Source organism: Schistocerca americana, chromosome 3 (genome assembly GCF_021461395.2).
Source record: "Schistocerca americana isolate TAMUIC-IGC-003095 chromosome 3, iqSchAmer2.1, whole genome shotgun sequence".
Classification (NCBI taxonomy): domain Eukaryota; kingdom Metazoa; phylum Arthropoda; class Insecta; order Orthoptera; family Acrididae; genus Schistocerca; species Schistocerca americana.
The window spans coordinates 592576867-592593147 of record NC_060121.1 but is presented as its reverse complement, the minus strand read 5'-3'; the positions used below and the strand labels follow the sequence as shown (position 1 = coordinate 592593147).

The 16281-nt window shown below is 39.4% G+C and overlaps 1 protein-coding gene across 1 annotated transcript in view; it reads right to left on the bottom strand.

The window, feature by feature from the left end:
* Positions 1 to 2581: 2581 nt before the first annotated feature.
* The window catches only part of LOC124605384 (TATA box-binding protein-associated factor RNA polymerase I subunit B), a 309701-nt gene continuing 296001 nt past the window's right edge, over positions 2582 to 16281 (bottom strand). The window contains exon 11 of the mRNA XM_047137024.1: positions 2582 to 3968. Within this exon, the coding sequence (XP_046992980.1) occupies positions 3131 to 3968 (838 nt within the window). The 3' untranslated portion in view covers positions 2582 to 3130. The remainder of the gene's footprint in view (positions 3969 to 16281) is intronic.

Here is a 16281-nt window from a genome sequence, read left to right as displayed (position 1 = left end):
AGGCAAGGAACAAGTCTCATCGCATGCAACCTGGTTATGAAGTGTGTCAGTCAATTGCGGTGTGCTAAATATGTTGAGATGTACTGAACAACTTGCTAGCAGCTACAAGCAGGAAGACAGTACCTACCTTAAGGCCTGAAGCTTTCCACCTCCTTGGCATTTATTTGAAATTATGTTTGAAGACTGTGCAGTAAGTACCGTATTGAAAGATTGTTAATTCTGCCCTGGTATCAGCTGGCTAGGAATCTTTCAGTGACCCTTTTCAAAGATGTGTGTGTCAATCTGGAGGTTTCTATAAGTGCCAAGCTAGTATTTACCAATGTTAACCTGGTATTTGAAATCGTTGTTTGTTATCATTGAGTATTTGATACTACTGATTGTAATTTCTGTTTGTTGTAGACCTTATGGACCTTCCTGAGGTGAGTTATTGGATTTGTCCTGTAACTAAAGTTGGGTGCACTCAGCCTAAAGGTACACATATGTGGGTGATGTGTGTATGCAGGCTTGTATTTGCACAATCTCTTATTCCAGTGTTGAGAAGCCCTTCAAGTTATAGGAGTACATTATAACCAGCCAGCCGCCATTTTGTGCGTATCCAAATTACAGTGTCTGTTAGTCCCTAAGAGGCCCCAGTAAAGGTGTACCTTGACTTATTAAATCTTGTTTGATTATTATGTGATTATTCTTTTAAACGACCATGTACGTTGTTTCTTGTTATTGTGAAGAAGGTTAACTTGCAATGTTTATGAGCGGGCCACTCATACACTGAAATTTTAATAGTTGGTTTCCGTTAAAACAGTCTTTAGTTGCTCGTTTAAGTATTGCTGTGTGTTAATTTCTATCAGACTTGTTTGGTTTATGTTGGAGCCTTGTATCAGCAGCAGCGGACACTTTGCTGTCCTGTTGGACCGGGTCAGGGACGCGGTTTTTCTTCTGCTTTGGTGGCTTTCCCATGATTGCAAGAAGCCTGGATGTTGGCAGATCACATGCGTTTCTGCAGATCTCCCATTACAGCCTCAAGATGAGTAGTTTATTGTCATTTTTTGGGATTGTGCCACAAAGGGATTGTCACTGGATTAGGACTTGGCTAGTGATTTTTGGGGAAGTAATTTACTCAATGTTTCTATAATTGTGGGCATGAGATGGAAGCCTTTGGGTATTTTAGGGGTCTGGTAGCTTATTTAAGTAAGTAACTTGATTAATGTGTAACAGCCTTGTAGCTAATCAGTGAAGTGTTACCCTTTGCTTTAGTTTTTACACGTGTGGCCATATCTTGTCTGTGTGGGAGCAGAAGAACATAGCCTTATGACACCAAAGTGTCATCATTTGCCTTACGCTCCCTAGTATTGTTAGTAAAAGTAAAATTTAACATGATTATGTAGCTCCTAGTGGTGAGGTGGCTAATGGACTTTGGAGTGGAGATGTATGCATTTTAATGTCTTTTAAACATCTGTTGATCTTATATTCAAGTCCTTTTGGGATTAACCCACAGTTGCGATGCCAGTCACGTGGACAGAATGCCACCCAAGTTTATTTAATTAGTTAACTGTTTGTAATAAGGCTACCATTGTATAGCACAGTTGACATGTTTTTCAAGTTCCATTTGCAATTTTATGTACAACTCAAATGTTCTTATGCACTGTGATATTAATTTAAAAACCTTAATTATCTGTACAAATTTGGCAAGACTCTTAGTAGCTGTTAGTTGGTTTATGACAGAATTGTTATTAATGAAAAATATTTGTTTGCAAATGGCAAATGACACATCAAGTTGGGCCATCCTTTCACATGTTTTCCTGAAATTAATCCCTATCCTTGTCCTGGGTCTCAGACATTATTATTTGTGGTTGGCATACTTATACAAAGTCACACCTGCTCGAGGGTTGATCATTCTTGTTAATCGAGTTTGTTCACTAGAATTTCTCATCACAGGCTTCTCTTCAACTTCCTTATTGAAAAATAAAAAATAAAATAAAAGATTAATTATTTCTCTATGCAACATCAATAAATGTCAAAATGATACAGTTCTGTGCCACTTAGTGGAGTACAGCAACAATAACTTTCCAGTACACTTAGCTGCATCCTGTTACAGTGGCAAATAATCACACAAAACAAAAAAATAACTTTCTTCCATTTGTTCTTCTTGATATTACACCAGCAACTGTCTGAAAATACGCAATATGTGCAAAACCTGACACAATCAATGTAATATGATAAGGATAATATATGGGAACAGTAAAATACAAGAACTTGAAAATTCTCACACAAAGAAAAAACCAGAAATCAGCTCATACATGTAAATAAATGTGAATGAATTATGGATTTTGAATTCAGTTGGTTTTAAAATACCGTCTACAACAGCACCAAAATGAGCACAAGAGCATCAGTGTATCCCACCAAAAATAGCGAAACTGCATCTTCTGTTTGGTGTTGTTAACAATGCAAGACAACTATTAACCTACTTTATGTTTGGATATACACCTGATATCTGATTCATTGCATGGTGTGGAGCATTTAGCGACTAAATTGTAAACAGACAGTTTTACATGGTACTGTGCAAGAAAAAGGAAAAACAAACAAATACTTTATGCAAAAATTTATTTTCACACAACTTTATACAACATTATAGTTCATTCATACAGTAATTACAAACAGTTATGTAAATATTTTGCATGCAGCTCTCTACATACAGTGACACAAACACTGTGTGTGTGTGTGTGTGTGTGTGTGTGTGTGTGTGTGGGTGTGTGTAGCTTATAACAGAGTCCCCAAAACAAACAATTGCAAAATTACGGCAGTAGTAGCAACAGTAGTAGTAGTAAAAGCTTGTCATGTCTATGTTTAATAAAAAAAATTAAGCAGATGCTAACATAATTCAAAAAGACACAATTAACTGATACACACAAAATTCAGGTACATATTCATAAGACAAACCAGTCATTTAAATGTAAAAATATGCTTTACCAGTACTATTTTCTTCTGAAAATGCAGACAGGTACCAGAAGGAAAACTATTCCTAATACTTGTCACAGTCAACAATACACATAAAGAAATGATAATACTCATACAAAGATAATACATTTTAAAAGATGGCTATGGTACAAAAAATATAATCAATGATCTAAAAAACTTAACTGTGTACACACAGCGCAGCACCTTCGACACGTAGCAGCTCACAATAAAGGTACCTTTTCTCCACTTCAAGAATGCGAGCACATTCCTGTAAAAGCCAGCTGAACGATGTTGGCAGTTTCCTGATGATGGATTCGAATTGCTCATCAGAAATTTCCCCTTTCTCATATGATCCACTACAGATCCAGTAATGCCTATAAGGTAAATAAAGCTTCAGACATTCTCTGCCTGATCTTGTGATACCATTTAGCAATTTCTTTTTAAGTCTCTTGATACTTTTTCTCTGAGCAGTTGTTGCCAGTCCCACTATGCCCTTTTCCAGAATTGTTGGTTGGCGAATAACACCACTACTTTGTGAAACAGTTTTTATGTGAAAGTTGAGAAATTCTTCAGACTGTAGATAAAAGCTGTTGCTGATTGTAGATGAGTTACGAATTAAACAGTCTCCCTTCTTCTTCTTTTCACTTTTTTGTTGATGTTTACAAGTGTTACATTTGTTATGCTCTCTTGAAAATGAATGGTCATTTTGTTCCATCAAACTATGTTTGTCTTTTATATTATTTGTCATTCTTAATTCTCTATTATTTTTTACTTTCTTCTGGCAAAATCTCTTTTTCTCCTTACTACTAAGAGAATGTAAAGGAATGACCTCTGTTCTTTTCCGTCTCCTGCCAGAACACATTTCTGATCTTTCATCAGACACAACTGAAATTTTGGCATATACATTATCATACTTACAACGTCGACACACTGACAGTAGTCTCTTGAAGCTTGAATGCGCACTCTTCATCAAAATTTTTAATTTTATATTCTTTTCTTCAGCAAGATTCAGCACCCTGAAAAAAGGCAAAGTAGAATCATGAAACTGATAACAACAATCAGGATTGTGTGGTTAAAATAAAAATCAATGAAACATTTATTATAGCCAATAAGGGAACAACAAAGACTGGTCCTCTTCGATCTTCTTCATTTTTTTAAGATTTGAAAGACAGTGTACAGTAACCAATCGCCTAAACCAAACGGGCACAATTCTACAAATAAAATATTTGAAGATTAGGAATGTAATGTGGTCATTAATAGTGGGCTTTACTGTTAAGAAAAGCAGCTTCATTGCAGCAGTACGTGGGGTGAGCAGACAGGCACAGAGACACTGGCATGCAATTTCATAATTGAATCTGTTTACCTACCACATGGCATGCCAGGCCACACCACACAGTCTGGGCAAGATAACTCATGTAATTATGAACCAGCCTGGGGGGCGTTTGCACAGCACTGGATATTAACTTGTACATGTCTGGCAGCAACATATTGACACAACAAATATGCAATTCACTGCAATATACTCCTTCCACTGGCAGCACAGTTAAGCACCATCTGCCTGAAAACTTCATCACACTGCAGCAAAACAAGCGCTGTATCATTATGAGAGAGACACACGGGAGCAAGTGTGCTGGTACTTACCCCAGTTCACTACTACTAGCTCCACATTACCATAATGCGCATGTGCGTAGCATAAAAAGTACTGTGCCATAATCTAAGAATGAAATTAAAAATTAAAATAACTTTTCCAGACTTTGTTGGTCTACGCTTCAGTATATTAATGTTAAAATTGTAAAATCTCAGAACGATCAGTTAAATAAATTTTGCTAAATATTTTATTTTAAGAAAAAAATAAGTGGTGCTAAATAATCAGGCAAGAAAGCCAAAAACTGTTCAGAATGTGTAAAGGTATGTCACAATTAAAAGTTACACATCTCAATTTGATCAGTGCAATATTTTGGTCATAATCAGTGTTTTTATGAAAAACTAAAGGCACTAAATATGAGACTCACAAAGATAAAAATTCGTATGTAGCCTCAGATTGATATAAAAATGTTAACTACGTGGCTCCATTAAGTTACCTCTATTACTTTTCAAGTTATTTGTAACGAAATTGTCCTATTTACGATAGATTAAGTATGATTTATATTTGTTATAGAATGTTCTAATTACATTGATGAAATAACACAGTTGTACCAAGTTTCAAGTCTTTTATGTAAATAACAATCATTACAAAAAATCTTAAAGAGGCAGTTCAGAGGTCATGTTCTACTGTCAGTTCTATTAACTCCATTCATGTAAAAATTAAGGAGATTGTAAATGATTACATAACAGAGATATTAATTAATACGTGTCTGAGAAAGGGGCCATTTAGATGCTGCTACCTGTTCTCAGAACGGTTGACAGCAGGTTTTACATTTGCAGTCTGCTGTGCCCACATCTAAATGCAGCTAGAGAGGGAATGAGAGAGACACTTTGCATCGAGATATCAATCTTTGCGGGTCAGTCAAATGCCTGTGTGCACTGTGCCTCAGGTGACATCACAGCCAAGCAACTACCAAACATGTTCAGTAAAAGTGGAACTGAACTTGAAAAGATTCTACACCACCCTGGATAGCTTAGATTTCACGGGAGTAGCTGTTTGTGTGCCACCTGCAATTTTGACAAAACAGTAGCGGTTGGCAAGATTGTTTTCCACTTTTAAAGCGAGTTATTAACTTTGATGATTATAAGACAGGGTGATAGACCATTTTCCTTGGAACTTACTATGGGGGCCACCTCTGAACTGCTAACTGTACTGTTTCTGATATGATTATTATTATTATTATTATTATTATTATTATTTCTCTCCCCTCTCAGACGCCATGTCTGGTCAAAAATGGAAAGTGACGCGGACCTTGATCAGGTGTGACTTCCTTTTAACTGTACGGTATATGTTACATTGCATTTAGGAACTTTCGGGTAATTGAATATGTATCAATAATTACAGATTTCTGTAGTTGTATATATATATGTTTGGATGTAGCTGTATTGCGTTGATGTACTGGTGGATACTGTGTGGTATGACTCCTGCAGTTGATAATATAATTGGTATAATGTCAACTTTATCCTGATGCCACATGTCCTTGACTTCCTCAGCCAGTTGGATGTATTTTTCAATTTTTTCTCCTGTTTTCTTCTGTATATTTGTTGTATTGGGTATGGATATTTCGATTAGTTGTGTTAATTTCTTCTTTTTATTGGTGAGTATGATGTCAGGTTTGTTATGTGGTGTTGTTTTATCTGTTATAATGGTTCTGTTCCAGTATAATTTGTATTCATCATTCTCCAGTACATTTTGTGGTGCATACTTGTATGTGGGAACGTGTTGTTTTATTAGTTTATGTTGTGTGGCAAGTTGTTGATGTAATATTTTTGCTACATTGTCATGTCTTCTGGGGTATTCTGTATTTGCTAGTATTGTACATTCGCTTGTAATGTGATCTACTGTTTCTATTTGTTGTTTGCAAAGTCTGCATTTATCTGTTGTGGTATTGGGGTCTTTAATAATATGCTTGCTGTAATATCTGGTGTTTATTGTTTGATCCTGTATTGCAATCATGAATTCTTCCGTCTCACTGTATATACTGCCTTTTCTTAGCCGTGTGTTGGATGCGTCCTGCTCAATGTTTGGCTGTGTTAGATGATACGGGTGCTTGCCATGTAGTGTTTTCTTTTTCCAATTTACTTCCTTCGTATCTGTTGATGTCATGTGATCTAAAGGGTTGTAGAAGTGGTTATGAAATTGCAATGGTGTAGCCGATGTATTTATATGAGTGACTGCTTTGTGTGTTTTGCTAGTTTCTGCTTGTTCTATAAAGATTTTTCTTAAATTGTCTACCTGTCCATAATGTAGGTTTTTTTATGTCGATAAATCCCCTTCCTCCTTCCTTTCTGCTTAATGTGAATCTTTCTGTTGCTGAGTGTATGTGATGTATTCTATATTTGTGGCATTGTGATCGTGTAAGTGTATTGAGTGCTTCTAGGTCTGTGTTACTCCGTTTCACTACTCCAAATGAGTATTGGTATAGCATAAGTATTTATAGCTTTTGTCTTGTTTCTTGCTGTCAATTCTGTTTTCAGTATTTTTGTCTATATTTTTGTTTTAGTTCTTCTTTAATATTTGTATTATCTATTCCTATTTTTTTGTCTGTATCCTAGATATTTACAGGCATCTGTTTTTTCCACCGCTTCTATGCAGTCGCTGTGGTTATCCAATATGTAATCTTCATGTTTAGTGTGTTTTCCCTTGACTATGCTAATTTTCTTACATTTGTCTGTTCCAAAAGCCATATTTATATCATTGCTGAATACTTCTGTTATCTTTAGTAATTGGTTGAGTTGTTGATTTGTTGCTGCCAGTAGTGTTAGATCATCCATGTATAGAAAATGTGTTATTTTGTGTGGGTATGTTCCAGTAATATTATATCCATAATTTGTATTATTTAGCATGTTGGATAGTGGGTTCAGAGCAAGGCAGAACCAGAAAGGACTTAATGAGTCTCCTTGGTATATTCCACGCTTAATCTGTATTGGCTGTGATGTGATATTATTTGAATTTGTTTGGATATTAAGCGTGGTTTTCCAATATTTCATTACTATGTTTAGGAACTGTATTAATTTAGGATCTACTTTGTACATTTCCAATATCTGTAGTAACCATGAGTGGGGTACACTATCAAAAGCTTTTTGGTAATCAATGTATGCGTAGTGCAGCGACCTTTGTTTAGTTTTAGCTTGATATTTCACCTCTGCATCTATTATCAGTTGCTCTTTACATCCTCATGCCCCTTTGCAGCAGCCTTTTTGTTCTTCATTTATAATTTTGTTGTGTGTTGTATGTGTCATTAATTTCTGTGTAATGACTGAAGCTAATAATTTGTATATTGTTGGTAGGCATGTTATGGGACGATATTTTGCTGGGTTTGCTGTGTCTGCTTGATCTTTAGGTTTCAGATAAGTTATTCCTTGTGTAGGTGTATCAGGGAATGTGTATGGGTCTGCAATATTACTGTTAAATAATTTAGTTAGATGTAAATGTGTTGAGGTGAACTTCTTTAGCCAGAAATTTGCTATTTTATCATTTCCAGGGACTTTCCAATTGCGCATAGAATTAATTGCTCGGGTGACTTCATGTTGCAAAATTACCACTTCAGGAATTTATGGTATCATCTTGTATGAGTCTGTTTATTATTATTATCATCATCATTATTATAAGGAATATTATTATGTTTATGAGTGTGAACTTTTACTGAATACATTAATCTGTTACAACTCAAAACTACTTTTTTATAGTCATAGTCTCTGTGTCCTCTGAGTAAATAATAAGTAGAATTTTTTTTTTTTCAGTGAGTACGAAGAGTAATGACGCCTTGCACACTGGAAATTATAGCATGTTCTCCACATCGATTTCTGGTTGATAGCAAAACTAGTTTTCAGGATCTTGTAAATACAGCAGATATTTTGTAAAATTTCCTGCTGCCACACAATGCCAGCCAAGCTAGTCTCTGCTGCACTATGGACCATGAGCAGACGATGCTGGTTTGGGCAGTAATCTACACTAGACAGCTCACAGGATTAAGACTGCGACCTTGGACTTTGAACAGCACAATGGACAAGACATCTCCAAGCTCCACAGTACCAGCCAAACTTCTGCCTTCGAGGGCAGCGGTTTGAAACAAGGATGGTACTACCGCCAACCACAAAACCGGGCAAGCTTCTCTTCTGGTCGGTGTGTACCTCTAAGAGAATCTAAGCACATATTCGCACCACTAACAGTTTCACTTATTGCAGACCATGCACCTGCAGGGGGCATGTCTGTGGCACCACCACAACAATTTGACCACTACGAAACAAAACTGAAAAAAAAAAAAATATGTTTTACATTGGAGTTAAGCTTCCCTAGCCAGCACTGGCACAACCACCACCACCTCCACATACCAAAAACTCTGCAATACAGCGGCCCCCCTCATAACATAGTTGGAGCCAGCTGATTGCAAAGATCACAAGCCTTGTACAAGTTAGACAGAAATATTTCAATGGTTCGATCAGGATTCAATCCAGCAACCTCTTGGTTTTCAGGTGCATGCTTTGGCACTATCCCACCAGGCCTTACAGAAGTCCTGTAATCATGAAGTTGCTGATTCAACTCATTAGTAGCAATGTTTTGTTTTTACTTTTATTTAAATTCTATGTTATGAAATGGAAAAAATAATTAATACTGAATCATATATTTTAATAAAAATAACAGAATTTTATTTTTAATTACTGGTCATATACTAAAATGTGAAATGCCTTATTATAAGATGAAAATATTATAATTACAAATTATATGTATAATAATATTACACATTATGATACTCTTCAATCTCTAAAAATATAAAAGGATTTTATTTAGTGTTTCATTTTTTTGTGCCAAATGCTAATTTATGTGAACTCACATTTTCAAGTGATTAGTAACTGAAGTGTCAAAGAAATTGGTATAGGCATGCGTATTCAAATACAGAGATATGCAAACAGGCAGAATACGGCACTGCAGCAATGCTTATGTAAGGCAACAAGAGTCTGGTGCAGTTGTTAAATTGATTACTGCTGCTACAATGGCAGGTTATCAAGATTTAAGTGAGTTTCAACGTGGTGTTATAGTCGGCCCACGAGTGATGGGACGCAGCATCTCCGAGGTAGTGATGAAGTGGGTATTTTCCCTTACGTCCATTTCACGAGTGTACCATGAATATCAGAAATCTGGTACAACATCAAATCTCTGACATCGCTGCACCCAGAAAAAGATCCTGCAAGAATGGGACCAACGACGACTGAAGAGAATCGTTCAATGTGACAGAAGTGCAACCATTCCGCAAATAGCTGCGGATTTCAATGCCGGGCCATCAACAAGTGTCAGCATGCTAACCATTCAACAAAACATCATCAATATGGGCTTTCGGAGCTGAAGGCCCACTCATGTACCCCTGATGACTGCATGACACAAAACTTTATGTCTTGCCTGGGCTCATCAACACCGCCATTGGACTGTTGATGACTGGAAACATGTTGCCTGGTCAGATGAGTCTCGTTTCAAATTATATCAAGCAAACGGATGTGTATTGCATGTCAGCAGGGAACTGTTCAAACTGATGGAGGCTTTATAAGGGTGTGGGGTGTGTGCAGTTGGAGTGATATGGGAACCTTGATATGTCTAGATACACCTCTGACAGGTGACACATACATAAGAATCCTGTGTGATCTCCTGCACTCATTCATGTCCACTGTGCATTCCAATGGACTTGGGCAATTCCAGCAGAACAAAGTGACACCCACACATCCAGAATTGCTACAGAGTGGCTTCAGGGACACTCTCCTGCGTCTAAACACTTCTGCTGGCCACCAAACTCCCCAGATATGAACATTATTGAGCGTGTCTGGGATGCCTTGCAATATGCTGTTCAGAAGAGATCTCCAACCCCTCATACTCTTATGGATTTATGGACAACCCTTCAGGATTCATGGTGTCAATTCCCTCCAGCACTACTTCATATGTTAGTCAAGTCCATGTCACATTGTGTTGCAGCACTTCTGCGTGCTAGCGGGGGCCTTGCACGATATTCGGTGGGCATATCTGTTTCTTTGGCTTTTTGGTGTAATTAACAATAAAAATATTAAAAAATGGAAAGTCCATGTTGGTAAACAAACAATATTATAAAAAGGAAAGACTGCTACTCACTATAAAGATGACATGTTGAGTTGCAGACAGGCACGATGGAAGGACTGTTATGCGCTGAGCTTTCAACTGGCCCGAATGCAATTGTTGTGCGTCAAACAGAAGTAACAATCCGGAGTGGGGCAAGGAAGGGGGAAGGATTACAGCGCACGGGTGAAAGGTAAGAAGTCAGCATTGCGTGGCAGTGTGAGCAGGGAGTAGACGGTGGCAGGACAAGGCTGCCAGGCGCAGCATCAGATGATGGGAGAGAGAGGTAGGGAGTGAAGAAGGAGAGGAGCAGAGAAGGAAAAGAGACCAGCGAGTGCACTGGCAGAGATCAGCGCACAATCAAGGTGAGCGGATATGAATTGAGAGGAGGTGATAGGAGTGAGTGGGTAGAAACTGTTGGGTGGAGGATGTGGGAGCATTAGGTTATTGTAGGTTGAGGCTGGGATGATTTTGAGAGCGGAGAATGTGTCGTAAGGATAACTTTGATATGTGCAATTCAGAAAAGCTGGAGGTGGAGGGGAAGATCCAAATAATCTGAGTAATGAAGCGGCCATTGAAATCAGCCGCATGTTTTTCTTGGCCAAAGTTTGGCAGTGGCCATTCTTCTTGGTGGACAACTAGAAGGTAGTCATACCAATACAAAAACTGTACAATGATTGCAGCATAGCGGGTATATGGCTTTGCTACTTTCACATGTGGCTCGGTCTCTGACGGCGTAGGATGAGCCTGTGATAGGACTGGAATAGGAAGTGCTGGTTGGGTGGATTTGGCAGGTCTCGCACCTGTGTCTTCCAGAGGGATACGATAATGATAGATAATCGAAGTCCTGATGGAGGTGGTTCAGTTGTCCCACTTCGGGGTGGTACTTGGTGACGAGAGGGTGCTCCTGTGTAGCAGGTCTTGGGGGTGGTGGGAATATTGGTGGAGGGAGGGAGAGAGAGATGGGAGGGGGATACAGTGTAGGAAATTTGTTTGCAGAGTAGGTCTGGGGGATAGTGCCTGTCTGTGAAGGCCTTTGTGAGACCTTCAGTATACTGGGCAAGGGATTCTTGTTACTGCAGAGACATCGTCCTAGGGTAGCCAGGCATATGGGAGGGATCTTTTGGTGTTGAAGGATGGCAGATGTCAAAATGTAGGCATTGTTGGTTAGTGCCATATCCCCACATAAACCACTGCCCCCAAGAACCAGCTACAGAGGAGCCCCTCTCATCAACCAGCAGCACTCCAGACTGGAACAACTGAACCAAATCCTTCATCATTATGCCCTGAAATGAGAGACATCTTATCCAAGATTCTTTCCTCCCCTCCTAAAGTGGTGTTCCATCAACCATCTACCCTCCACAACATCCTAGACTGTCCCTATGATACTCCCAATCCCAACTCCTTGCCATAAGGATCATACCCCTGTGGAAGACACAGGTGCATGACCTGCCCAGTCCACCCAACCAGCACTTCCCATTCTAGTTCTGTCACAGGCTTATCCTATCTCATCACAGGCCAGGTCATCTGTGGAAGCAGCCATGTCATATACCAGCTCTGATGCAAGCGTTGTACAGCTTTTTATATTGGTATGACTACCAGCCGGCTGTCCACCAGGGTAAATGGCAACTGCCAAACTGTAGCCAAGAGCAAAGTGTATCACCCTGTGGCACAACAGGCAGCTGAACATAAAATGCTAGATTTCAATGGTTGCTTCACAACCTGGGACCATCTGGATCCTCCCCTCCAACACCAGCTTTTGTGAACTGCACAGATCGGAATTATCCTCACAACACATTCTCTGCTCCCAAATCATCCTGGCCTCAACATACTGCTCTAGATCTTCCACCCAACAGTTTCCACCCCTTCTGTCCTATCACCTCTGCCAAATGCCAAATTCAAGTTTCCTAAACTTCAGTGTGTGCTGCTCTCTGCCAATCCACCCACCGAACTTTTTCCCTTATGTTTCCCCCCCTCTTTCCACTTCCCCTTCTGCCCCCCGCATAGTTTCCCAAAGCTGCATCTGGCAGCTTTGTCCTGCCACCTTCTACTCCCTGCACACTCTGCTAGACACCGTGGTATCCTTCCCCTTCCTTCCTGCACACCAGATTGTTGCTTCTGTTTCATGCAACACAGTTGCATTCTAGCCTTTGCAGCTGGAGACAGTGGTCACGTGTGCATGAGGTCTGCTCACTTCTGTGAATCTGTATGTGTGTGTTTTCCCTTGTGAATAAGGCTTCGGCTGAAAGCTCAAATGTGTAACAGTCTCTTCGTCTTGCCTGTCTGCAACTCAGCGTGTCATCTTTACACTGAGTAGCAATCTCTCCTTCTCATAATATTGTTAACAATAAAAGCTGTTACTTTAATAAAACAATATGATTCTATGTTTGGTAATTAACTTATCAGTTTATTAATCAATATAAAAAAATCTGATGCTACCAAGGATTGAACCGGTGATTTGAGATTAAGAAGACTTGCATACTACACTCTCAGCTGTTGGCAACTACACTAATATGAAACCTCTTGGCAGATTAAAACTGTGTGCCCTACTGAGACTTGAACTCTGAACCTTTGCATTCATGGGCTAGTGCTCTACAGACTGACCTAACCAAGCACAACTCATGACCCGTCCTCACAACTTTACTTTCACCTGTACCTCATCTCCTCCCTTCACAGAAGCTTTCCTGGAAACTTGCAGAACTAGCACTCCTTAAAGAAAGGGCATTGCAGAGACATGGCTTAACCACAACCTGAGTGTGTTTCCAGAATGAAATTTTCACTCTGCTGTGGAGTGTGTGCTGATATGAAATTTCCTCTTTTCACCGTTTTAAAGGGTTATGAAGGATGAGAGATTGGGTTCAATGTCTGTTCCACTTCCTCCCTTATGACCTCTTGAAGTGTCTCTGTTTTTTGCTCGCCGTGCAATCCAAGTGCTTTCTGAACTTCCTCTCTCACTATCTGATGAAGAACACTTGTGAAATCAGTTGCTTCCTCCATCACAGACATTGATACGACATTTGGAAGCTGTTCAAACTACTCACGTGTAATTCTTTTTTGATTCATTGTCGCGATATACTGGCACCATTTTATGAAGTCATCTGCTGTCGAAACCTCTTTCAGAAGTAGGGCTTGATACATGTCCTCAGCAACACCCTTCATGAGTTGTGCAACCTTTATTTTCCTCCTCAATTCTAGAATCCACTAGTTTACATAGCTCCAAGACGTCTTGAGTGTCAGATGCTGCAGTTTCTTCTGGACACTGTGCCCTGCACTTTAATTTATCTTCAGCCTCGCTCTTCTATCATTGTGTGTCGAAATACTTGCACAGTTCCGCATGGAATACTTCCTTCCCAGTTTGTGAACTTCTCCTCGTTGTTCTCATACAATTGCTTGGCAATGCCCTCCAACTAGAAAAATATGTTAGCTAAACACACAATGTCATCCCATTTGTTAAATTTGGCTATACGCTCATATACCTTCAGCCACTTGTTTGGATCTTCGCCATCATCACCAGAGAACCCAGAAGGATGTCCCATGTGGTGGCACACAGTTGCTATCATCGTAACATCATCTTCTTCTTCTGTCTCCGATTGATTGCAATCTGTTGAATATGGTTCGAACTCGGGTTTCTCACCACGTACACGGTGGCTCTGTCATGGCCTGATTGGAGCCACTGTGTCCTCGATAAAGTGCGCTATCACAAGTTCCAATACCCAGCATAATGTCACATAGAAGAAGATGTAATTAGATGAATGACGAACACTAACTTCACTTAATGAAGGTTTATTCAGCAGTTGCACATACAAGAGTGCGGAGCAAACTGCCTCTGGCCATAACACATACAGTATATATACAACTACAGAACGTTCCAGTACAAAGAATCTTGACATTTGTGGATATTTCTAGCATGTACTCAAAACTATCAGTTTAATAAGTCACAGCTGCAAAATACTAACGCGAATTCTTTACAGACGAATGGAAAAACTGGTAGAAGCCGACCTCGGCGAAGATCAGTTTGGATTCCGCAGAAATGTTGGAACACGTGAGGCAATACTGACCCTACGACTTATCTTGGAAACTAGATTAAGGAAAGGCAAACCTACATTTCTAGCATTTGTAGACTTAGAGAAAGCTTTTGACAATGTTGACTGGAATACTCTCTTTCAAATTATAAAGGTGGCAGGGGGGTAAAATGCAGGGAGCGAAAGACTATTTACAATTTGTGCAGAAAGCAGATGGCAGTTATAAGAGTCGAGGGGCGTGAAAGGGAAGCAGCAGTTGGGAAGGGAGTGAGACAGGGTTGTAGCCTGTCCCCGATGTTATTCAATCTGTATATTGAGCAAGCAGTAAAGGAAACAAAAGAAAATTTCGGAGTAGGTATTAAAGTCCATGGAGAAGAAATAAAAACGTTGAGGTTCGCCGATGACATTGTAATTCTGTCAGAGACAGCAAAGGACTTGGAAGAGCAGTTGAACGGAATGGACAGTGTCTTGAAAGGAGGATATAAGATGAACATCAACAAAAGCAAAATGAGGATAATGGAATGTAGTCGACTTAAGTCAGGTGATGCTGAGGGAATTAGATTAGGAAATGAGACACTTAAAGTGGTAAAGGAGTTTTGCTATTTGGGGAGCAAAATAACTGACGATGGTCGAAGTACAGAGGATATAAAATGTAGACTAGCTGTGGCAAGGAAAGCGTTTCTGAAGAAGAGAAATTTTTTAACATCGAGTATAGATTTAAGCGTCAGGAAGTCGTTTCTGAAAGTATTTGTATGGAGTGTAGCCATGTATGGAAGTGAAACATGGACGATAAATAGTTTGGATAAGAAGAGAATAGAAGCTTTCCAAATGTGGTGCTACAGAAGAATGCTGAAGATTAGATGGGTAGATCACATAACTAATGAGAAGGTATTGAATAGAATTGGGGAGAAGAGGAGCTTGTGGCACAACTTGACAAGAAGAAGGGACCGGTTGGTAGGACATGTTCTGAGGCATCAAGGGATCACAAATTTAGCATTGGAGGGCAGCGTGGAGGGTAAAAATCGTAGAGGGAGACCAAGAGATGAATACAGCAAGCAGATTCAGAAGGATGTAGGTTGCAGTAGTTACTGGGAGATGAAGAAGCTTGCACAGGATAGAGTAGCACGGAGAGCTGCATCAAACAAGTCTCAGGACTGAAGACAACAACAACAACAACAACAACTCAAAACGATTGTTGTTGTTGTGGTTCATCTTATATCCTCGTTTCAAGACACTGTCCATTCCGTTCAACTGCTCTTCCAAGTCCTTTGCTGTCTCTGACAGATTTACAATGTCATCGGCGAACCTCAAAGTTTTTACTTCTTCTCCATGAATTTTAATACCTACTCCGAATTTTTCTTTTGTTTCCTTTACTGCTTGCTCACTATACAGATTGAATAACATCGGGGAAAGGCTACAACCCTGTCTCACTCCTTTCCCAACCACTGCTTCCCTTTCATGCCCCTCGACTCTTATAACTGCCATCTGGTTTCTGTACAAATTGTAAATAGCCTTTCGCTCCCTGTATTTTACCCCTGCCACCTTCAGAATTTGAAAGAGAGTATTCCAGTTAACATTGTCAAA